The sequence below is a fragment of the Thamnophis sirtalis genome, unplaced genomic scaffold, assembly GCF_051295495.1.
Source record: "Thamnophis sirtalis isolate CommonGarterSnake01/CBP01778 unplaced genomic scaffold, rThaSir2_p1.2 scaffold_8, whole genome shotgun sequence".
Taxonomy (NCBI): domain Eukaryota; kingdom Metazoa; phylum Chordata; class Lepidosauria; order Squamata; family Natricidae; genus Thamnophis; species Thamnophis sirtalis.
This window is the reverse complement of record NW_028261388.1, coordinates 44815686-44841401: the sequence shown is the minus strand read 5'-3', so window position 1 is coordinate 44841401 and position 25716 is coordinate 44815686. Positions and strand designations below refer to the sequence as shown.

General features: G+C 36.7%; 1 protein-coding gene across 1 annotated transcript in view; it reads left to right on the top strand.

The window, feature by feature from the left end:
* Positions 1 to 25716, top strand: part of SAMSN1 (SAM domain, SH3 domain and nuclear localization signals 1) — an 82106-nt gene that overhangs the window by 1714 nt on the left and 54676 nt on the right. The window contains exons 2-5 of the mRNA XM_087722046.1: positions 1153 to 1242; positions 10393 to 10433; positions 14627 to 14664; positions 23141 to 23217. Coding sequence (XP_087578172.1) covers positions 1153 to 1242; positions 10393 to 10433; positions 14627 to 14664; positions 23141 to 23217 — 246 coding nt within the window. The remainder of the gene's footprint in view (positions 1 to 1152; positions 1243 to 10392; positions 10434 to 14626; positions 14665 to 23140; positions 23218 to 25716) is intronic.

The following is a 25716-nucleotide window of genomic DNA, read 5'->3' as shown; positions in this document are numbered from 1 at the left end:
TGACTGAAAATCAAACAGCTATCTAGTCTCTGTAATGTATCAAATCACTCTTACTCAGAATAGTTTTCACTTTTACAAGTCATAATTTCCTTCAGGGTAGCATAAGTACCACACTATTCCAAAGACACTTACATATACCAAGAGGAAAGCAACGTGAACTAAGCAAATGAGTTTCTTGCAAAGCTAGAAAATGAAATATTTCCTTCTTGGATAAATGATAGTATTCATTTACTTTTCCCCATCCCACCAATTTTCCTTATAACCATTATATTTATGTTCTTGTTCATGATTACGTACTACAATCCTCCATATTGACTTGAAGATTTTTAGTGAGATCATAGAAACAGCCATGCATTATATCTTTTCTCATATGTTCTTGGCATGAGTCTTTTCACAGTCTTTTTTATTCTCTTTCATCTCTGACAATCATGATTATTCAATAACTCATCTCCAATATTGGTCCCATTCCTTGTATTTTTTTTCTCTGATTTTTTTTTAAACTTTCCAAACAGTATGTTGCATGTTGGCTTCTTCTTTTTAAATCGAATCAGTGAAAAAGCTGATTTGCTGCTTTTTAAAATTTCCTATTCCACAACTCAATTCCATTTTAATATGACTGGATCAAAGAAGAATGTCAGATACATTTTATGTGTATCATTTCCTAGTATTATGCTGAGTTTGGGGATCTGACAGCAATCCATGAATACATAAGTAAAACATTTTAATATTATTTAACAGACTTACAATTAAATATGAGGGAGTTTGATTGGTCTTCACAAAGGCTAAGTGCTTGGTTCTTTCTCCACGACTTTGGGTGAGGTTAATTGGAGTCTCAACTAGATAAGTTGAAGTATATTTTAGTATGGCTGCCATTGTATTGATTTTAGCTGGTTTTAATACATTTTATTGTTTTCCGTATGTTGTATCCATTGATTGTTTGCCACATTGTTTGTGTTGGACAGCCATGTTAATTTTATCAATCAACAGCACTTGATATTTAAATCATTTGGTACCATAGTTCTTGTCTTGGAAATTTTACAAATAATTTGTAATATTACCATTATTTTGTGCCATAGTCTTGTGAATTAGAAATTAGATGACATTATCAAAAATGGATACAAGTATGACACATATGATTTATTTACTTTTCAGGAGGGTTCTATGGACAGTTTGTATGAACCAGTTAAAGAAAATCAAGAACAACACGAAGATACTTGCATAAGTAGCAGAGCTAATACACCAGTAAGTGCTTGGGTCAAGGTAGATTAACAGAAAGGTTTCATTCTTTTATATAATAAAATACAAAGTTGACCATGTTGCAACTAAAAAATGAGAATATTGATCTAAGAATATAGTTTTTGATAGTAATTGATATTGTTTTCAAGATGAACTGGTCATATGACACCATTACAATTAACATTTCTTCATCTATTCTTTTTTTAATCTGTTATTAAAGTGTTTAATCATTTAGTATTTGTTAACTATTTTAAATAATTATTTCTTAAGATTTTTTTCATAAGCCACTCAGAATTGCTTGTGAGATGCATGGCTATTTAAATTTTAATAAATAAATAAATAAATAAATAAATAAATAAATAAATAAATAAACAAACACATACACACACACACACACACAGACCTACATGTCTATTGAAGAGAAAGAGAAAAATCAGACATAAGATGATAAAGATTTGTTAAGATATAATGGGACTACATTATAATTGTTTCTATTTGCAATTGTAGAGAAGATATACAGTTCAGAGTTGAAGATTCTTCATGTTTATTGAGTTGGCTGTTTTCTTCCAGTCATTTTCTTTGTAAGCAAAAAAAGAAAATACAGAAGTAATCCAAAACATATAATGACTACAATAGTCAATGTGTAGGAAAGAGATACGCAACCGGCAGAATGCATTCATGAACATCAACTGGCAGTAGGAAATATAATGAAATTCATTATTTCTCATGAGATAGACAAACTGAAGCACAATTTCAGCTGGGAAACTCTTGAAATTGTAGACCAAGCCAAATACAAAACTATTTTAAAAATTCCTAAAAGCTTTCCATTCAGATAAATCAGCCATCATCAGACACATATAAATGAACTCCATCTACATATCAATTTTTTTTGCAGGTTAGGTCAGATGCCTATTTACTTTTACTGCAGGTTAGGTCAGATGTGCAGTGCAATACAAATATGCATTATCACTGTGCCCCGAAGTCTCTTCTGTGCATGCTAATTAATTGCTTGTTGTTCAGTTGTTTCTCATTAATTTATTTGCAACAATCTAAAATCATTCATCAAACAGCTTACACATACTAAAAAAATGCACAAGCAGTAAAAACAGTAGCTCAAAAATTATAGCAGCAATAACAGCAACATCCTTCCATTCATTTTTGTATGGAGAAATAATGGTAATCTCCTTTTGTGGGTTGGGGAATCCAACATGCTACCAGTCTATAAATGCTTTCTCAAAATAGCCAGATCTTAGCAGCTTTCCTGAAGGCCATTGGGATTGGGGCGGTTTTGACCACAAGTAAAAAACTATTCCAAGGGAGGAGAAGTAGCAGGAAAGGCATGTCCTAATGGTCCCTGTTGATGATGATAATACTTTGATCAAGTGTCCTTTTAAGTTATTCTAAATTATAGTGGGTGACATTATCTGATAATAAAAGGTTGTCCCCCAGATAAAGTGTTCTAATGCATAGCCCTTCTAACCTATCTAATTATAATTGTCCAATCAAGATATAACCAAGGATGAATGGCTGTGAGCAAAGTCATTCCTGATTCTTCTTGTCCCTATAGGGAAAAAAACCTGGTCAGCATATTACAACAGAAACTCCTTCTCTAGGTTTCGGTAACCCCATGTTTGTGTGTGTTATCAGAGACAATAACAAGATAGGCTGCCTAGAATAGATTTACCTTTGCCACAGATTTCCGAATGAACATTTCATATTTGCTCTGACAAACAGGACAACTTTGTTAAAAGTATTAAAAGAAACAATAAAATGGGGGCAATTGTACAAGAGAAGATTGTTACATTAATCAGTTTAATAAACCAAGATGAACAATATTTGATTTGATTTATGCTCAAAGTCCTAAATTAGTCCAAAACAGAATCCCTCTCTTGCTTCATGCTTTTAAAAAATCTTTACATATAACAAAAAAAGATCAAAATGAATAATTGGTAGAGATCTCAACTGTACCTCTGAAGGCCATGATGGTAAATTTGGATATATGTATCCAACACACACACACACACACACACACACACACACACACACACACTTCATACGGCTAGCAGCAAAAATCAGACTGTGGAGACAAACAGGACCTTTCTTTCACCTTGATGAGAGAAATGCTACTTTTATTTCTGCTCATCTAGCAGCTAGCTAACAGCCATCAGGCCACGTGACATATTTTGATTGGCTAACAGTGGAATAAAAATACTTTAAGTAAACATATCTGTTATACTTTTGTTTCAGTGCCTATTATTATTCTTTCTCACTTGTACTATCCAAAAGTATCTCCTTTATCTAACATAAATGTCTTGTTCTGGTGACAACACTTACATTCCAGGATTCTTCTATTTTGATTAAGTAAGTCCAGTTTAGAAAATTAAATATATATTCCAAACAGCTCCTCTTCAGAATCTTTAGCACCTCAACTTAATTTCCATACCTTACACTGGGACCTGTTTATAATTCTATTATCCCTCACAACCAAGACTGGGATTTCTGCAACAACCTTGCTGTCATCATTTTCAAGATTAATTATAATATACTTACATGGGATTAAGTTGGATCAAAAAGTTAATACTAAATAAATGCAGTAGGATCTTCATGCCAATTTTTAAATTCAATTAGTCAACGATATCTAGCCACATCAAAAGTAAACTATATTTAGGAATATGCATAAACATTAGATAAATTTGTACAATCAATAGGCAAGCTATGTCTTAATACCCTAAAATAGGATATTTTTGCATGTGGGTGCTTTCTACAAGGGAGTCTGATTGAAGATCTGCAGCATCTACCTTGCCTACAGGGTAGAGGATGTCAGACAGTTTTAGAGATCGGAAATCCAGCAAAGTTTCACATTTTGGTTCATTGGTGTACCTATGCAGATTAATGAAGAGCATTGCTTCTTATCTTCTCCGTAAATATTTTCAAAGATAATAAATTTGAGGACTTATTGCTGCCTTGTATATATTGCTACCTAGCATTCATAGGTGGCTCTAAGCTTATTGGAATTACTTGTATTCTCATCTCATTTTGCATTTGATCAGCCACCAACTGAATATTATCACTTAGAAAACAAGCTAATAGCATTTTTTAAAAAAGCAGGTTTTTAAAAAAGAACTATAAGGATTTGACCCTAATTGAATGCAATTTTGTATTGAAGGCTACATCTGTGACACATATCTTATATTGTAGGAGATTGCAATGAGAAGCGAGGATATTAACCTGGTGCTAGGAATCTGGTTATAATACTATAATATATAATTATACTATAGATCTATAAGTAGAAAGTCAGCAGCAGAGAATCAAGCATTTTTGGATATTAAAACAAATAGGAAAAATAAACTGGTCGTCAGAAAAAGATAACAGGCTTTGTCGCACATAGTGTAGAATCTGCTAAGAAATCAAAACTATGGAGCTTCCCAAAGGAGGAAGAAATTGTTCTGAGAAAGTAGAAACAAATATAGGGTTTGGGGAAAGTATAGCTGTGAATGTAAAGTATTTGATCAGGCTATGATATGCAGAAGGGGAAAAAGTGGAGAAGTTCATTTGGAAATAATAGATTACTATGGCATGTGGGAGGAGGAGTTTAAACAAGTCAAAATATCAGATGTGACCATATATTCAGAATCTTGTTCCTTTTTTACATGCATTGCATATTTAAAAGATGAGGGTTTGGGTATGTCTCTGCCACCTGATCGACATGCCCACCCTTGGATGGTCTTGAAAGAGGAGTCAGAGCTTTAAAGTAAAAGTAGGGGTAAGCAGCATAAGAAGATAAATAGAAATAAGACACAAGACTTAAAGCAAGAGAGAGATTTCATAAGAAGTGAAGGGCAAAGACCTTTACAGATTGGCTAATGTGTAGATGTAGAGATGAATATTGTATTTCACCTGTAAAAGAGTGCCCAGTACATGTTAGCAGAGAAAGGATTAAGAAATACAGAAAAAGGAACATATGAAATTTGCAACGGCTAGCAAGGTTCCGATTGCCAGAATGAAGAGAGTGACAGAATGCTCCATGAGCAGTTTGCAAGATAACTGTGATTCTAAAGGAGGAATATGTGAATATCTATTAAAACTGTACTGATTTTTCAGCTGTTGAACATGTGAGAAAGAAAGATTGCTATCTCTAAGTCAGATTCTCAAGAGTGAGGAATTTCTTTCCATTCATTCAGTATTTACTGTGGCTTGAAGATATCTCTGTAATGTTGTACATTGATATGTGTTGATATTGGATCTGCAAGTAATAGTTATTACTGTTCATAACCTAGAGCAGGGGTGTCAAACTCGATTTAATTGAGGGCTTGAGTGGGCATGGCCAGCTCAATGTCACTCATGTTGAGGGCACTGATGGTTAAGTACTAAAGCAGGGCTTCCCTCAGACCTTCCCTCCCTCTCATTATAATCTCCTTCCTTCCTTCCTTCCTTCCTTCCTTCCTTCCTTCCTTCCTTCCTTCCTTCCCTCCTTCCTCCTTCCTCCTTCCTTTCCTTCCTTACTGATTTTTCCTTCCTTGCTCTCTTCCCATCTTCCCTCCTTTTTCTTTCCTCTTTCCCTTTGTCCTTTCCTGTCCCTTCTTGGATGCTCAAATTCAAAAGGGGAAAGGGTTACCAAAAATAAGAAGGTGAAGCTCTTGTGCAACTTTCAAATACAGATGGATCATCATTTGGAACACAACACACCAGATATCATGGTTTCAAGGGCCAAAGTATACAGTTTATTGATATTGCTGTACCAGGAGATGTAAAAACCAGGAGAACATAATAAAAACAACAGAAACAAAGGCAGAATATAAGGAAAAACAGCTGGATGACAGATTAAATAGATGGAATACCAAAGCTTTGCATGAACAACACTTGAAAAATATTGAAGGAAAATGTGATGATAACCTCACATGGGCATGGCTTAAGAAGGGAACTATCAAGAAAGAAGGTTTAATACTCGCTGCTCAAGAACAAGCACTACAAACTAATGCCATGAAAGCAAAGATGCAAAAATCCACTGACAATCCAAACTATTTCACATTTAAAATGTGAATGCAGAAAAATTGCACAAACTGATTACAAAGCTAGAATGACCGAGTTTCTAAATTAATCCACTGGTCACTATGTAAAAAATATGATTTACCTGAATCCAGAAAGTCATGAGAACTTAAAATGGAAAAAGTTACAGAAAATGAGAAGGTGAAGATCTTGTGGGACTTTTGAATACAGTTGGATCATCATTTGGAACACAACATGCCAGATATCACAGTTGTCAAAAACCAAAACATACAATTTATTAACATTGCGGTACCAGGAGATGCCTGAGTCAAAAATAAAGAAGTGGGGGAAAATCACGAAACACCCGAGCTGGCCATCGAAACTATGAAATTATGGATGAAACATGTAACAGTGATACCCATTATCATTGGGGCACTTGGTACCATGTCCAATAATTTTGTAAGATACATCAACAAATTGCAGCTTCCTGCAATAACACCAGTGGAACTACAAAAAACTGTGCTACTAGGAACATCATATATTTTAAGAAGGTACTTGGTTGATACCTAGGATGCTGGTAGCAATCTGTATCCATATTAGCAGCAGTCAATGGTATTTCTGATGCATTTTTGAATGCTCAGTTGACTGAATCTCATGTTTAATGAATAAAGTAAATCATCATCATCATCATCATCATCATCATCATCATCATCATCATCATCATCATCATCATCATCTGGAGGTACCGTTACTACACAATCCTGCACTCTAACAGGAGTGTATCTTCTCAATATGCGAGTGTTGTTGAGAGCCAGAGTTTTTCTATACTTTTTAATTACCATTATAGTGGTCATCTAGACTTTTGCAATTCAGATCTAGAAGTCTTTATTTTTATGATGGGAGCTTGTATCTTCCATGTTTCTTATTCAACCTGTCCAGTGATGAAAAATGGGAAAGTCGTATTACAGCAAGGTCTGTAGAATCACTTTAATTAATTAGTTATTTCTGCCATATTGTACCTAAAGACTGTGATCCAATTGTGTTGAGATAGTCAGTGTAATGAAAGAATTGAAAAGAAAACATATAATATCAATTTTCTAAAATGAAACCAGTGCTGACGTTTATATTTTAAAATCAGTATTATATGCTTTGATTTTTCAGTAAATATAAAAATCCACCTGTTAATCACCAGGAGGTATTTTCATCACCCTGTCCAATCACAAACTCATTTGACAAGTGCCAACAGGATGGTAATAAATAGGTGACACTGAGAACTAAATATGAATATGCTTAGAGGGGGGGAAATCAAGTTGGTGGATATAAACAAAAATTCAGAAAATAAACCCTAAGGAAGAACACTTTCATAAAACCAAGAATTAAATGTGCTCAGTACTGACAGTAAGTTGAAATAGGAACAAAAGTTGGAGAAAAGGGGACAAAAGAACTGGTTATTTATCTGTCAGGAAGTGAGGTATAGTATTGACTTATTCTTTATATGCTTTTGTGATTTTATGCCCAAACATTTGCTTAAATGTATTCTTTATGAATAATTTTTGGGACAGAGCTGTGCCTGGTTTGAAAATGTTTAGGAAAAAGTATTTCACTCATGTGAAGTGAGTGAGCACACAACCTCTACTATTTATTAAAGCTGTATCTCCCTTGTTCCTCTTTCTTCCAATTTGCACAAAGCTAAAAAATATATGAGATTACTTTAATGGACTAAGACAGTGATGGCGAATCTTTTTGACATGGAGTGCTGAAAAGGGAGCATGCGCATGCATGCGCACTTGTCTGGGACATGACCTAGAAGAGAAGCTTCCCAGTGGGTATGCACGCACCAGAAAATGAAGTTCCAGTTTCTGGCGCACGTATGTACATTGGCCAGCAAGTCTTCCAGTTAATGGCATGCATGCACATGATGATAAACTGGCCAGCACTCAGGCCAGAAATTGGAAGACCTACTCTTCCAGTTTCCAGCACTGCTGCATGCACAAAGGCCAGCTGAACATTGCATGTGCATGTGGGCCAGAAACCCAGAAAAGGAATGGGTGATACCATGCATGCCAGGTGACATGGCTCCACATGCCACTTTGGGCAGTCATGCCATAGGTTCGCCATCATGGGACTAAAACATTAAATCAGTTATATCATTAATATAATTCTTAGAAAATCTGCATCTTTTGATTCCACTGAAGCCTGAAAAAGCAGGCAGCTATTTTAATAAGAGATTCTATACTTTCACATGTGTGTTCTAAAGCACTTCCAAATATTGTTGAATTGTGTGTAACTCTGATGAGTAATGGTTCTGAGACTTCACTTTTTTCTTTGTTTCATGGGATGAATCCAGCCCTCTGAATACCAGATTTCTTTGTAAATAAGGATCATTCTGTTGATGATTGGATTCAAGCTGTTGTTTCAATATCACTGCCAATAATTACTTTAATTGTTCTATAATATATGTACTGTAATTTTTACATTTACATTTTTCTGGTTTTGGACAGTGCATTTTTTCCTGTAGGAATTCAAATATACATACAGTTCAAAATCAGTCCTAAATGTTTATCTAAATATGGTACAAAACTTGGGAGAGCATCTTCAATTACAACAGCAAAGCATTACAATTGATTTATGCAATTTATGTATTAATTCCAGATTTTGTGCCCGTAAAACAATCAGAATATTTTAGTTCTCGCTTATAAGCAGAGAGCAACTCTACTATGTGAAGAATCCAGAAAAAGCATTGAAGGGTTAAATCTAAATAAAAATAGGTAATAAAAATATTATCCAGAAGTGGTGTGCTACCAGTTCGCACCTGTTCAGGCGAACTGGTAGTGGAAATTGGGACTGGGTCGCCAAACTGGTAGAGATGGCAGGCTGGCCACGCCCCCAAACTGGTTCCCCAGTTGTCCATGCCATTTTTTAGTTTTTAGTCATTTTATAATGTTCTGCACATGTGCAGAACAATTGACAGGCAACTGTGCATCCACAAGCAATGGTGGCACGTGTGCACATGAGTGAAGCAAGCTGCAACATGCAAAGCATGTGCAAAGTGAACCAGCAGTAATGCTGGCAGCAACCCACCCCTGATATTATCATAATATTTTGCATCATGGCCACTGTCAACTAACTGTGTTTTCAATTTATTATGGGATAAGTTTTCATTACACTTTTTCTGTAAAAGATTAATACTGCTATCCCTCTCAAAATTAGTTGATAAAAATATAGAAATAGATACTTAGTTTTCAAAAACAGATTTGTAATAATACCTTCAGGTATTTATTGTGCTTCATATATATTTTCTTATAGTAACTTTGAAAAATGCTACATGAATAAACAACTCACCCATTTCCATTGTCTTACTGCAGAATATTTTAAAGAAGTATTGTGCTCTAATACTTTTCCTAATCCAGTGTTTTCTTTTCTTTTTTGCTTTGCTACATGATCACCAGAGTTGTTAAAAAGTTCTTTTTTTACATTTACATTTCCAACATACAATTGAAATACCTTTTATATGTTGGAATAGGATCTACATCTTAATGCAGAAGATTCTTAAAGTGAATATAAAGATAAAACCAGAGACTTTTCTTTTAGGTTTAAAGGACTTGGGGGGGTGGGGAGGATGGAACTTTATTGTTAGATATGCTGACAGCTTTATGCACAAAAATGGAAAGATACTTTAATTTTTGCAATGAATGACTGGCTGGAAAAACTGATGGAATTGACTACCCTAATCAAAGAAAATAATGTTGCTTTGTTTTTACTTGAAAACCACTTCTAGACTTTGTGCCTGAGGTGAAAAAAAAGGAAACTTTGACTTTGGGTTTTGCTGATTAAATAGATTTGTTTTTATAGAAATGACTAATATATGTTATTATGTAAAAGTAAAAAGTTGAGTCTGTATGTTATTAGCTTTTTCTACTGGGCTAAAAAGATTTGGAAGCCAATGCTTTTCTTCCTTCTCCCCCTTTGCCCTGGACCTTTTCCTCCTCCCTATTTCTTCCCCTACTTTATTTTAATTTTTCTTTGCATTTTATCTTTTGATAAAATAATAAAAATCTTGGGAACAAAAATGTATTATGTTAAAGAAGTGTTTTATAAACATTTTATTTATTTATTATACCTTCAAACAACTTGGAAGTAACCTTTTTGCTGCTTCTCGTTTTCTCAAAGGAATGTGCTAATGCTGAAAACACAGCAATGAAAGAAAAAAAGTAAGTGGAGATCATTTGCACTGGATTGTTCCATTTGGTATCTTAGACTTGTTTATTTACTTAGCCTCTGTTCTTTTAATGGAATGGGTAGCCATCTTCTGCACAAGTGAATTCTGAAAACTAAAATAAATGTTCAGTTCATTGTCAGCTTTCTATCATTTTGTTTGCAGTTATAAACTTGCTTTGGCAGGCTTATGTACTGCAATGGTTTGCATTTATTACAATTATTTCATACAATTCGATGCATGGGCTGAAACAGTGTTTCAAATAGTTAATATTAATCTGATTTTGGTTTACCCAAGTAGGGCTACCATGTCTAGGGTGCAAAAATTGGCTACATGGCATAAGATGTAGACCTTTTGTATCTTTATGCTACTATGTACTGCTTGTTCACATTGTAGGCCCTGTCATTTTGTTCTGGCAATTATATAGTCATAAACTATTTCTCAGAAAATGTCTACCACAACGTCAATAAACTGATAATCTTCCGATATGTTTTCAACCAAACACAAATCAGTTTGCAAAATGAACTGAGATTAACTGTTAAGCCATTTTATTTTATTAAGTAGTGACTTTGTTTGGACAAAGTGGTTGTTAAGTCTTAACAAATGGTAATTACTTGAAAAATGTGGTTCTGAAAGTATTGACTCTTGTAATACTTTTTTTTAATAGGTGCCATCTATTCCCACTAAAATCTCATCATCTACATGGTTACAAATAGATTCATTCTAAACAGCAGAAGGTTTTAAGAAAGGGATTTTGAAGGTTATCTAGTCCAACCCAATGCCCAAGCAGGCGGCCCTACATCTGCCTCTACCTAAGATCAAACTCACAACCTCCTGATTGCGAGGCGAAAGCACCACTTCTAGGCCATAGCAGTTTCAAGCCTTCCACTTGGGGTGAAAGGAAGAAACCTTGGTTTGGGCATATATATCAGTTGGGGAAGAAAGATCTTAACACATTTGAGGAATTATGCAGTTAGTGTGGAACATGGGTGTCAAACTTGCTGCGTCACGTTGTCATCACATGACGTTTTGCAATGTTTTTCCAATTTGAGAAGCTGGAATGGGCATGGCCTGTGTGTGACACATCCAACCCATAGGGTGCCATTTGGCACCCCTGGTGTAGAAGTTCCCACAAATTCCCAGCATAGAGTTGTGTCCATAACTTTAAAGGAAGTTTTATAACATTGCATTCAGGAGTGGGTTTCTCTCTGTTTGCACCAGTACGCCAGAACCGGTTCGTGTTCCAAAAGGTAGAAAGGTAGGAAGGAAAGAAAGTAGGAAGGAAGGAAGGGGGAGAGATACACACAGGAAAGGAAGAGATACACACAAGAAAGGAAGGAATGGAGATAGAGGGAGAGAAAAAAGAGAGACAAAGATAGAAAGAGAAAAAAAGAAAAAGGAAGTGGGAGAGAGAGAAGAAAGAAAGAGTAGGAGAGAGACAAAAGGAAGGAAGGAAAGAGAGAGAGAGAAAGAAGGAAAAAGAAAGAGAACCTATAACCACAATTGAGCCCAAAATTTTGGTTGCTAAACAAGAGCATTGTTAAGTGAGTTTCACCACATTTTCCATGTTGGCCACGCCCACCTGGTCACATGATCACCAAGCTACTCCCACAAAACAGGCCACACCTACAGAATAGGTTCTAAAAAATTTGAAACCCACCACTGATTGCATTTATTTTGCATGTTATTGGTTGTATTACAAGGCTTAATCTAACATAATGGTTAAAGACACTGGGATAGAAATTGTGGGTTCCTGGCCTGCCTCAAACGCAAGGCAGGTGCCAGCAGTCAAGATTAACCTGAAGGCACAAATATGCAGGTTTCACTGTAGATATCATTTGTGATTCCACCACCAAAAGTATCTAAAAATCTTAGAATTATATTGAGTTAGAAAGAGTAATGGTTTGATTTAGATTAAAGCAGTCTCCTATGTTATTTAACATTATAACTAAATTAATACTTGAAAAAGCTGCAGTTAAATAGCAGAGGTAATATGAATGTATAACATTTTGAAAAAGTACATCTTCATAATGAGATGTTAAAATATTCTTTTCTGTTTATTACATATAAAAACGATCCTCTTCTCTTTTGCATCTAATTACTTTGTACAGCGCATAATCTGAGGTGAAACAATTGGTTTATCTGTCAGCTGTTTAACAGTCAGAGAATGATATGACCATGATAAGAGACAGATGTTAATATCTTTTGGTCTCAGAACATATCACTTCCATTCTGAGACAAAAGTGAGGTGTAACCATGAGTCAGGGCCATGGTGATTTGGAATAAACCAATGGTTGTCATGGTAACTATGAATACCTGATATAATTTGTGAATTTCTGATTCAATGTCAGTAGAAAAGCCTGCCACACACCATTATCTGTAGTGTACTGCTTCTGGTCACATGCAAAGCCTCCCAAAAGAAGACAAAAGCCACTTCCTCTTCTTTCTTTTGGGCTGCTGCCTGATGCCAAATCTAAAACCCAGATGAGGAATCTCCTCTCCTTTTGCCCTTATGGGTCTTGATTGGTGCAAGCCAGAATTAAATTCCCATCCAGGATTTGATAATTGACATTAAATAATAGGAATCATAGCACAAGGAAACTGATTACTGATAAACTGCCTCCTTGAATGATAACAGTGGACTGAAAGCTCAGAGTATAAGCTTGCCTTATTGGTCTCTAGACATCATTATCTCAATCTGCATTGCTTGTCCAAAACCAGAATCCTTGGCAGTAAGAATTCCAATTAACCACCCCATCCGATTCCCTTTTCCTAAGGCCATAATGTCGAACCTATAAGTTTTTCCAGTAGGCCTGTTGAGCCCATTTTTCCACCTTCCCCAGGGTCTGGAGGCTTTCCTGGAGCCTGGGGAGGGTGAAAACAGCCTCCCCCAGCCCCCAAGAGAAAATACTAAGCTCAGCTTGGAGGCAAGCAGTGTGGCGCACGTAGGGGGGGAGTGTGGTGTGTGTGTGCTCATGTGCATGTGGGGGCACACTTTGCATTATGAGTGCTGGTGCGCACAATCACATTTTGGCACCCAGCAACAAAAAGTTTAGCCATCACTGTCCTAAGAGTTTGCATTTACCAAAGCACAAGCAACACATCTAAACACATACATTACCAATAATCCAACAACACAATCTATTCCATTCACCCCCAAGTTGGAGAGTTTCAGTTGGGTCCTTACCATTGCAATGATCTCTCTTCCATCTGTTTCTTCTGCACTTCATTTCTACTTTTGCTCTCTGCTTTAACATAGTAAATAGGATAGCATCCTTCACCACACTTGAGAACATCACGGTAGTATAGACAGTGTATTTCAAATAATGTAGCATGCATAGTTCTGCAATCCAACAGAACTATGTGTGCTGCCCAACATGTACTGCCTCAGTCTGTCTAATCATAGGGTTGGCCTCTCCTAGTCTGATGCTGGAAGCTAGCCAAGCCCTGTGTGCTGAGCAAGAAATTGATCACAGGCAGTGGAGAATAGTCTCTATGAGGTCCATAAGCATTAAAATGATTACTTGGATTGTTGGCAAATGGGAGAAGATAGATTTTGCTACTGTAGAATTTTGAGGCCCTTGTATAAATATTCCAATCCAATTACTGGTGATACAAATTTGCAGTCCTGGAAAAAAAGCTTTAATGCATATTAAGCTACTGAGCAGCAAACTATGACCACTCTTCTACAAGTATCTCATATCAAATAATATTTTGCTAAATTATGTAGTTGAATTTAGTTTTGTATTACAGTCAATGAACTCTTCTCACAGCACACAGAGCATAATATAAGTCAACTATATGTATGAAGGATGAGTGGGACTCAAATGAATTAGCTTCTTCCTAATTATTTGGCAATTTTGTGTCAATTTATAATAGAGGAATTGAAAAATAATTTACTCATCCAAAGCTTTATGATAAATGATACAATCCTTTATCAAATTTTCTAGGATATGCATTTTTGTAGACATAGCTTATTTAATCCAAATGGTCATGGTGTTTAAACTCTACAATGTAATATCAAGATAACATAGTGAAATTCTTCTTTAAATTTCAGAATAATTAAGTGAATGCTAGTATAGCTGGTTGCACAGTTAGCCAGATGTTTACATTGGATTTGGAATTTTTATCCACCTATCGAGTCCTTCCCAAGTATTATTAAAATCATTTTATTTTCCACTCTTTTAGGTTCATCCAGGATCCAATGTCAGAAAATGAGGTATTTGGTCAGTAATTCATTTTTGTCCCATTTTAGATGTTGTGTTGTTGTGTTTGTTTTTTAACATGTCATTAAATAAGCATTCCAAACCCTTTGACAAAGTAGATGGTAATTCAGAAAGCTACTGATTCAAAATTATATCAAATTTAAGTTTTAATGAAGTTGTGATCCCTAGAGATGCAAGCCTATATCTTGGGGATGGAGGGAGGACATCTTTGATTCATGGCTGTTGCTGGAAGAACAAGTAGAAGCTTTGGCCAGTTTAAATTGATATACCAGTTGTAGCCCTATCTGGAACAGGAGGCATGGAGTATAATTATTCAAGCTTTTGCTAACCCGAAAGGGAATTATTGCAATTTGTTCCACATAAGGCCACATAAGGCTGCTTTGAAAATCATCCCCCCCCCAAAAAAAACCCATGTGATCCAAAACGCAGCAGTCTAGAGGCTTAATGTGCAGTTCAAGTGTTTCTGTTATTGATACAGAAACTTGTATTAGCTACTTGTGAATTACCAAATGCAATTAAATTGGTAGTCACTACCAATAAAGCATTTTGTGGATTGTGGGCTCACAAAGAAAGCTTCTGCTTGCCTAATTCAAAGAACACCTTGCCTCCAGAAATTGTGGTTTAAAAAAAAAACACATTGGACAACCATTTGTATGAAATGGTATAGGGCATGGGTGCTCAAACTACGGCCTGCAAGCCTCATGTGGCCCACTGAAGCCATTAATCAGGACCATTAGACTGCCCCACCCACATCGCCCCATCCACCCTTTGGCTGAGCACAGGACTTACCTTCGTGAGCCCCACAGGCTGGAACTGAAAGGTAAGGCCAACACTTTTGTCCTGCAGACATGTTCTGGAGGTAGGGGAGGTAAAAAACGGAGTGCACAGAAGCCCCAGGAGACCAAAAAATGGGTGAAAATGCCCCGGTTTTGCCCCAAAGTGGGTTGGTTTTGCCCATTTTTCATCTGCAGAATGCTTCTGGTTGTGGGGGAGGTCAAATATGGGATACATAGAAGCCCCAGGATGAAAAGAGGAAAAGGCAACAGCATGCAAACAAAAGCAAATAAAACACCCTCAGGAGCAAAACAAATTAAAGTTTATAGCAATAGCAATAGCACTTAGACTTATATACCGCTTCATAGGGCTTTCAGCCCTCTCTAAGCGGTTTACAGAGTCAGCATATTGCCCCCAACAACAATCTGGGTCCTCATTTTACCCACCTCGGAAGGATGGAAGGCTGAGTCAACCCTGAGCCGGTGAGATTTGAACATCCGAACTGCTGAACTGCAGTCAGCTGAAGTAGCCTGCAGTGCTGCATTTAACCACTGCGCCACCTCGGCTCAAAGTTTGTGTGCATTGTTTAATGGACTGTTAAATTAACCTCACCCACCTAGTCACATGACCTAGCCATGCCCACTCAGGCCCATGACCACCTACCCAAACCTACCCAGCTGGTCCGCCCCCCCAACAGTCTGAGGGACTGCAAATTGGCCCCCTGTTTAAAAAGTTTGAGGACCCCTGGTATAGGGTTTCCTGCTTGAGCAGGGGGTTGGTCTAGAAAACCTCCAAGGTCCTTTCTAACTCTGTTATTTTGTTATTCAGAAGCAAATAATGTCTGCTGAAGATTTCTTCCTGCCATGTGTTATTTATTTACTTTGTATACATGACTCTGAGTAGCTAAAAATGAAAACAAAATAAAATCAGAATAAAAACACAACCAGTAATTAAAAGCATAAATAACACAACACAGCATAAAATAGCAGCTAAGAACAAATGCAACACTTCCCAAGCAGTATAACCAAGAAGCAGATTTTCTCACAGTATCAGGGCCCCAAACTTAACAGCAAAGCCAGGATTTTTAATGTCTTGAGGAAAGGTAGCAGGGTTGCAGCAAATCTCATTTGGAGTGTGTGTGTGAGAGAGAGGGGGGAGGTAGACAGTCAGAGAGAGTGACAAGAGAGAGACAGACAGATAGAGAGAGGGGGGGAGAAAGATAGACGGGGGAGGAGGTAGAGGAGGAGGAGTGACAGGGCAGAAAAGACTTTTATTATGGATCCTGGTACACTCTCACCAGAAATAATGGAACAGTTAAATGCCATTGGAAAGTGACACTCCCATAAGTAAGCCAACCTCAAGCCATGATGGTTTTTGAAGGCAACCAGTGGCACCTTGAATTGTACCTGGAACTATACTAGCAGCCACACAGCTTACGGTGCAGAGATGTCACTTGTGCCAAACAATCAGCACCCATAACTTATCAAGCTACCACATTTTGCACCTGCTGAAACTTCTGAATACTCTGACTATGAACAGGGCTTCCTGGTTCAGGAATGGGCACACAATACGAAGATGACTCAAAGACCCTTTTCTTTGAGCAGAAGCCATGAATGCAGTTGAGGCCCCAAACTGAGCATAGGATCTGCCTGAGACAATTCAACCCCATCCATAACAAGAGATGGAAGGTCCTAAAGTTTAAAGAGAGTCCTAAAACTCAAAGCCACTTGGTCTTACAAGGGTTCAGTTGAAGCATGTTGTTCCCATATAGAAATGTATAGACTGTAGTGACTGAAGCTACACCTCTATGGCATCACTCAAATAGCTGGCATGGTGATATATAACTGATATCATCTGCATACTGTTGATATCTCATCCCAAACTGATAGATGACCTTACCCAGTCACTTCATCTTGATATTAAACAGGAAAAGAGAAAGCACCAAGTCCTGTGACACTCAAATAGCAGGGGCTGCTACTTGAGCTCTCAACTCCTATCAACACCCATTGGCCCTGGAGGAAGGAAGAGAAGCAGCACAATAAGTTCCACCCTCAATCCCTAAGGCCAGTCCAGAACCATACCATGATCAATGGTATTAAAAGTTGCTGAGAAGTCAAGTAGAGCAAGGGCAAATAAGCACTCAATTCCCATCTAACCAGATAGTATGTACTAATATCTTACCTTGAGCCTGAATTGTTATAGTCAGTGATGTGATTCAACATTTTTTACTACCGGTTCTGTGGGCGTAGCTTGGTGGGCCTGGCACGGCTTGGTGGGCATCCATTCCCTCCCCACTCCAGGGAAAGGATACTGTAAAATCTCTATTCCCACCCCACTCCAGGGGAAGGTTACTGCAAAATCCTTATTCCCTCCTGATCAGCTGGGACTTGTGAGGCAGAGAATAGATGGGGGTGGGCCCAGTCAGAGGTAGTATTTACCAGTTCTCTGAACTACTCAACATTTGCGCTACCAATTCTGCAGAACTGGTCAGAAATTGCTAAATAGCACCTCTAGTTATAGTCCAGGTAATTTAGAATCCTTCAAAACCACTGTGCAACCAGGAACATATATGGATCTAACACCAAGGTAGCTGAGCTACATCTTTCAAAACCCTCTCCATTTCATCACATCAAATGGCAATAAACTCTACCCAGATCACTAAGCCAGATAACTAACCCTTCCACAGGACCTGCTATGAAGTCAGAGTTCAGCATAATGTGATTCTGATGAAATTTACCCATCAGATTCCTTGCAAATTCTTTGCTGTACTTCTATAGGTGAACCACTAAACCACGCACACCCATGAGGCCTGTGTTACCATAAAGTAGACTTCCAGGCAGAGAAATATTAACATTCAGGATCATTACCAGCAAAACATATGCCTTAATAGCCATCATGGTATGATGGGAGGGATAACAGTAGTAGTCATCTTGATTCACACAACTTGTCCCTAAGGTTAGGGCAACCATTTTCTCATGATTTTTTAAAGGCGAATGAAGACTGGCTAGTTTGGAAGATCTTTGGAAGTTAAATATGCACCATGCTCAATACCTTAATGGTTGACTGTATTATTTTAATATTACTACTAGTAGTAATAGATGATGAAGATGGGGATCATGACATGAGTCTCCCTTTTGTTATGTTTACATCATGTACATTACCTGGAAGGGGGCATGATGGCTCAATGATTAAAGTCACTGAGGTTGTCAAATGGAAAGATGACAGCCCAGGTTAAAGATCCAAGTATCACCTGACAGGGTGAGCTCCCATTATTGCCCCAGCTCCTTGAAAGCCTGCAAATGCAAGTAGGAAGGTAACAGTGTTCCATGTGCCTCGGTGTATAGTCATGTTCACCAGATGACCATGGAAGTGTCTTCGGACAGCCCTGTCTCCTTCAGCTAAGAAATGGAGATCAGTACCACCTCCTAGAATCAGACATGACAGGACATGGGAAACCTTTACATGGACACCTTTTAAATTAAGGTAACTAAATAACTGTCCATATATTCTTACTTGCTAGCCCAAACAACAAACAAACATTAGTTTTGCACTTCTGGTGCAATTTCTGGAATTCTTGATGAAGGACATTTAAATTATGATGTTCAAAAACATTTTGTTTTTTGACAGCTTGCTTTTACAAACTGATAATTTTCTGCTCATTCTAAGCCATGTAGCTGAATTGTTCATAAATTTTAAAATACAGTTTTTTGCTGAATACAGATATATAACCCATAGCAATCCATCATCAAAAGCCTATTGAACGCTGGATTTTGCAGTTCAGCGGGATTTGCATTCTTTCAAATTCTCCTAAATAGGTGACAGTGAGTGCATAGCATTCACTTTAATGGTCCTTTCTAATAGTATAATTATATTTTTGTGCACAAAATTGCCATATTTCATGACACAGTATTGTGTAAAAACTGTAAATATAAAGTTATCATATCATACAAACATTTGGTTTCTTTATGCTGCAGCTAATTTGCCTGCTGGATAAACAGCAGCTTCCTTTTTTGCTAGAGAAGAATTTCATGGGTAACAGAGTTCTGGAACTGTCCTAGCATAACCTAATTATGGGAAAGATCTCTCTGAAAAGCTACTGGGTCATGCTGAGCTATCATTCTGCATTCACTACAAAGCTTTCCTCTATAAGAAATGATTTCTTATTTGCAAATTTGCAGAATTATTCATAACTAAGCTGCATCCAAATGCCATCAAAAAAAAGTTTCCATTCTCAAAAGACAAATGTATATTAACATAATAGTAAAGGAACAGGTTACACTCAGTTAATTTGCTTGTAGGGAGAGTTTAGAGTTGTGTATAGTAATGTAATACCTTATATTTTGGGATTTAATTCCCCATTTTATGGGGTGGGGAGAAAATAAATGCTCATATTGACATCTATATATTTATTGCCCAACACCCCCTCCATTTCATGAAAAAAAAAAGGCACGAATGTGACCAAACATGAGTATGAATGTAGATTAAAGTCTAAATAACGTCTGTAAAGATAGTGAAGTGGTAATAATAATCTGCACTCCTTGGGCTTGTAGCGTACTATCGAGTGGTCTTTTTAAGATCACTTCCCTTGTTTTTCTATTTTCCTTGCCCACTTTCCCAAATTCAACTGATAAAAGAATTAATACTTGACCGCATTGGACACTAGAATATGATCAATAAAATCTAATAAACTCTAATATAGTTTATTCATAATAGATATAAAATACTTCTATCATAAGAGTTCCCTTATCTATGATTATACAGCTGATAAAGAAGTCTGACCTGACAAGCACTCCAAAAAGAACTCTGAAGGAAGCCGATTAAGTGGGCTTCAGGGTTAGTTATAATAATGAGATGGTTTTAATTACATTTGTAGGTGACCTCTTGTAGGATCATTTCATTCTGGCATTCTTTGATCTCTCAAAGGCTTACCAATTATGGTATGAGTATGGTCTTTCTTTCTCTGAGGCCAATTCTGCTTGGCATTCATAATGGGAGAAAGATCTAGCCCTAAGCGTCTGCTTTTGAGGAGATGTCCTACTTAACCTCTGCATGAAATCACTAGGTAGGATCATTTGTCAGCAGAGGGTTACATATCATGTGATATTTAATGATATCTGTAAGGTCCAAGCCACTCAAACGATGTTCCTGAGATGCTATCCCAGTGCCTGGAAGCTGTGCAGATCTGAGCAGATAGGAAGAGGTTTCAGCTCAACCCTAATAAGACTGAATAACTGTGGGTTTTATGGCCATTTCTATCCAGTAAACTTCTATCACTAATTCTGGGTTTGGTGACACTCCCCAGCAGAGTTGGTACACTACCTGGAAATCCTTCTGGACTTACAGCTCCTGCTTGAGGAGCAATTGGTAGATATGGCTAGAAAAGTATCTGCATAAATATATCTTGTACACCAATTGTGTCTGTTCCTAGATGAGGAGACACTGCTCATTACCATTCATACCCTAGTCACCTCTGACTGAACCATTGCAAAACAGAACATTCAAAAACTTCAGCTGATTCAGAATACAGTGGCACGTGCAATACTGTGTACCCCATGGTACATTGATGTAAACACCACTGTTACATGAGCTGCACTGGTGCAATTCAAAGTGAGACTGATGAGATAGCTGTAATAACACACCTATTATTTTTGCTAGCAAGAAAAAGTGTTTAGATAGGATTGAAAATTGAGAGTTATGGGTGCAACTCTGCCTCTTAATCTTTGGTTAACTGCAGGAGACTGTGACAACATCACAAAGGGGGAGGATTTCTCACATGTTGGGGGATTTCAATAGTTGAAAAAGGAATGTCAGATGTCCATGAGGCAAAATATTTACATTCCCATTTTGCAAAATCTCCTCAAATGTAAAGAATGATCCAAATCATGATACTGATTTTCTAGAATAATATGTATGAAAGCAGATTGTAAGGGTTTTTGAAGAGTTTTTTTAAAAAAAGAGAGAATGGAAGCAGTTTGCCTCCTAGTGGCTAGGTCTCAACCTTCTTTTTCTATCCTTAATTCTGAAATAATAAACATGTTTAAAACTGGACATATTGTCATGAAACTTCAGTACAGAAATTTTTGAGGCTGCAAAAATGGTGGTGGCCCCACTGAGGTCATGAACTGTGCAGCTTTTGCAGGATTTAGATCAGCCAATTCTATCAGTGCTTAGTAAAGGCATTATTTTAAGGGGGAAATCTGGATTATTTAAACCCCAACAAATAATAAACCAAAAATGTTGCTTTAAAATATTATGAAAATCACACAGATGACAATATCCAGAAATAGACTGAAGGATTTCTCATATTAAAAGTTTATTATACTCAAGGAATGTACACTACTGAGCAAAAGAAATTAAAGGCAGAGGATAAAAGGAAATAAAATTAAATGTAGTTTACACCAATACCATTTACTATACCTTTCTATTTCTTTTTCTTTAATTTCATTCATTTATTATGGTTGCATTTACTCCCCTTGAATTCCAAGTCACAGTTTTCCCTATACTTGCTCATGATTTTAGTCAATTGCCACTTTTATATGGTTTTTTAGTAAGACAGAAAAAGTGATGATTAATCTGCCAACTCATAGCAACACAATCTACAGCATTCCCTACTAATGCTAAACCACAGTTCCAGTCACTTTGGATGCATTTTGATCTGTAAAGTCAAGTTCAATCAAAGTATTTGGCTATTCAGTTTTCAAACCTAAAACTACCTTTACTGTTAAATATGAGTCAGCAGTGAGTGGTTGCAGGCAAAAATGCCAATGCAATCCTAAATTGCCTTAACAGAGGGATACAATCAAGATCAAGTGAGGTACTAATACCACTTTACAAAGCCTTAGTAAGACCACACCTAGAATACTGCATCCTGTTTTGATCACCACACTATAAAAAAGATGTTGAGACTCTAGAAAAAGTGCAGAGAAGAAGAACCAAGAGGATTAGGGACTGGAGACTAAAACATATGAAGAACGGTCATAGAAACTGGGCATGGCTAGTCTTATGAAGAGAAGGACCAGAGGAGACATGATAGAAGTGTTCCAATATTTGAGGGGCTGCTACCGAGAGAAGGGGTATCTCGGTTTTTTCCAAGGCATCCAAAGACTAGACAAGGAATAAGGGATGGAAATTGATCAATAAAAAATAAGGAGAAATGTTCTGAGAGTGAGAACAATCAACCAATGGAACAGCTTGCCTTCAGAAGTTGTGGGAGCTTCATCACCAGAGGCTTTCAAGAAGAGATTGGACTCCTATTTGTCAGAAATGGTGTAGGGTCTCCTGCTAGGTGGGGGGTTGGATGAGATGACCTACAATGCCCTTCCAATTCTGTTAATCTGGATTTACAAGTGAACATTCTATTGCCCACCTCACCCACAGACCAAGTAGAGGCAATTGGTACACTTAGAATATATTATCATCACAGCATTTTAAGTGTTGACAAAAATAAATAAATAAATAAATAAATAATGAAGCTATGCTTGCAAAAATGGATTATATGACCATAATAATTCAAGAATCAGGAAAATAGAACTAAAGCCACTTGATAAAATCTTCTCCATTACATCTTTGGTTTATTGTTTCAGTTTTTCTTTGTTAACAGTTTTATAAAATGAATATTTTTAATAGAAAATATCAAATATTTAATAGATAAGAATATATTTCCTCACAATAACTATTTGTAATTTTCATCCTTCATGGACAGAAAAAAATGAAGATTTTCTTATAGGAGAAAAGTCTTATCTGTTACAAGAACCAAGGAAAGAAGAAACAGCATGCCATGTAAGTCCTTTGTCTTAATTAGGGTATATTTTAAAGATTTTTTTTCCTGTCTTTGAGAAAATTGGAACTTTCTGCAATGTGTTAATTTTCTGCAATGTGAAACAATACTGTATTTAATAATGGGGTTATGTGACTGATGTGTAGTCAAGATTTGGATGTGAAATGAAACTCACAAATTTATGGCCTTTTTAAAATTACCTGCTCCAATTTTAAAATAACACTTTCCTTCTTTGCTGGATATATGCCTTACAATATCTATAGCAGGCAGAAGTGGTGGCAATGCAATTAGGGTGTTGGATCTAACTAAATTAGTTACTTTAAACTGCTGTAGCCATGCCCTCTCTCTGTAGTTGTTCAATATTGTTTCCTTGGGCCATTCTATGTTTGGCAGTAGAATTGTTTGGTTCTTCCAAATAAGCTTTTCTTTATTTACTTTGAAGTTGAAGTATCCCAATTTTTCCCCCCAGTTTTTTTTTATAAGGGGGGGGGGGTTGTCATTGCTTTAAGAAATCCATTTTTGTAAAATAAGGCTTTATGGGCTACCATGAGCAGAAGGTTCTGTACAGATATGATTTCTGAAGCACTTTTTCTTAATTATTTTGAAAAGCTGCACACTACTAGCCATAGATCAAGATACTGGCAGGTTTTCTTGATTATATTGGGTGCATATGTTAATTTTTTAGTAAGATTGTAAATAAACTTAGAAATGAGTTTTTGGACAAAACAGTCATCTGTTTGCAGGCAGCAAAGTAAGGAAGCAGGACAACAAACCAGGCATAAACAAGGAATCAACCCTCTTATCACATTTGGCTACTGTGCTTTCCTAACTGGAATCACAGGCTGTAAGGCAACATGCCAAGTGCAATTTGGAAGATGATCAGACTGGAAGTGGACATCAGATTGAGGCAGGAAAGCAAATGGATTAGGTTGGGACAGCATTGGCTTGGGGGTGGTGATTGCCAATGTGTGGCAAGCATTAATCTTATTTAGTGAGCTACTTTCTTTTTATATGAATTTCAAGTTTTCCATGCAGCCTTTTAAAAATATATAAACTGGAGTGCCATTAAATCAGTACGCTGGAATTTCAATCTGGCAAGCTTTGAGTTGGTGTATGTGTGTCCAAAATGTTTTTCAACGCTTATAAACATATGCTGTGTCTCTAGGCACTCTACACTAATTAATCCACTAGTATGAGAAATTAAACAACCCTGACCCTAGGGTCTCTGTATAATAATATAAAAGTAATTAACAATTCAGTTTGAGAACATTAAGGGACAAAGTTGCACAAAACAAACAGGTACTGTTACTGATACTATTATTAATAATTCAGAAATTTATGGAGGTATGAGAAAAAGATACTGGGGGTTCATTTTCTTACCATTTTTCTTTCTGACCTATTTGGTGAATTATTATATAGATGTTTACAATTACAAAAGTAACAATAATATAACTAGAGAAATCTGACATTGACTGCTTTAGATTTGGAAAGCATCTGGACATATCCTCAATAGGTTCTAATCTGATATAGGCCTACTGTAATTTTACATTATTATCATCACTCATTACCACTTTATAATGCCTTGGTAAGGCCACACTTGGAATACTGCATTCAGTTTTGGTCACCACAATGTAAAAAAGATGTGGAGACTCTAGAAAGAGTGCAGAGAAGAGCAACAAAGATGATTAGGGGATTGGAAGCTAAAACATATGAAGAATGGTTGCAGAAACTGGGTATGTCTAGTTTAATGAAAAGAAGGACTAGGGGAGACATGATAGCAGTGTTCCGATATCTCAGGGGCTGCCAGAAAGAAGAGGGAGTCAAACTATTTTCCAAAGCACCAGAGAGCAGAACAAGAAGCAATGGGTAGAAAGTAATCAAGGAGAGAAACAACTTAGAACTGAGGAGAAATTTCCTGATAGTTAGAACAATTAATCAGTGGAACAGCTTGCCTCCAGAAGTTGTGAATGCCCCAACACTGGAAGTCTTTAAGAAGATGTTGGATAGCCATTTGTCTGAAATGGTATAGGGTTTCCTGCCTAGGTAGAGGGTTGGACTAGAAGACCTCCAAGGTCCCTTCCAACTCTGCTATTGTAATGGAAAAGTGAAATATAAGTAAAACTAATTAATCAAAAATTGTTGCAGCAGCAACCATTGTATAACTGTTCACATGATTTCTGCAAAATTATACAACCATGAAAACTTCAAATAACTGTGTTATATTATAATGATTATGGCACAGCAAAATGTTTAATGGTTGGCTTAATTCATTATAATAGTCTTTTCCAATTATGATTTCCTGAAACTGAAATAATTCATTGTTTCCCAATATGGAAAAAAGCAGAGCATTTCAAAAATATTTTAATAGGCCAGGAAGAAAATATTTCCAGAAAAATGAATTACAATATCTTAATAAACATTCATTTATTATTCTGAAAGTGATATTTCAAAGAAAAAAGTCATAATTTAACAATCATCTAACCATCTAATAGGCTTCATTC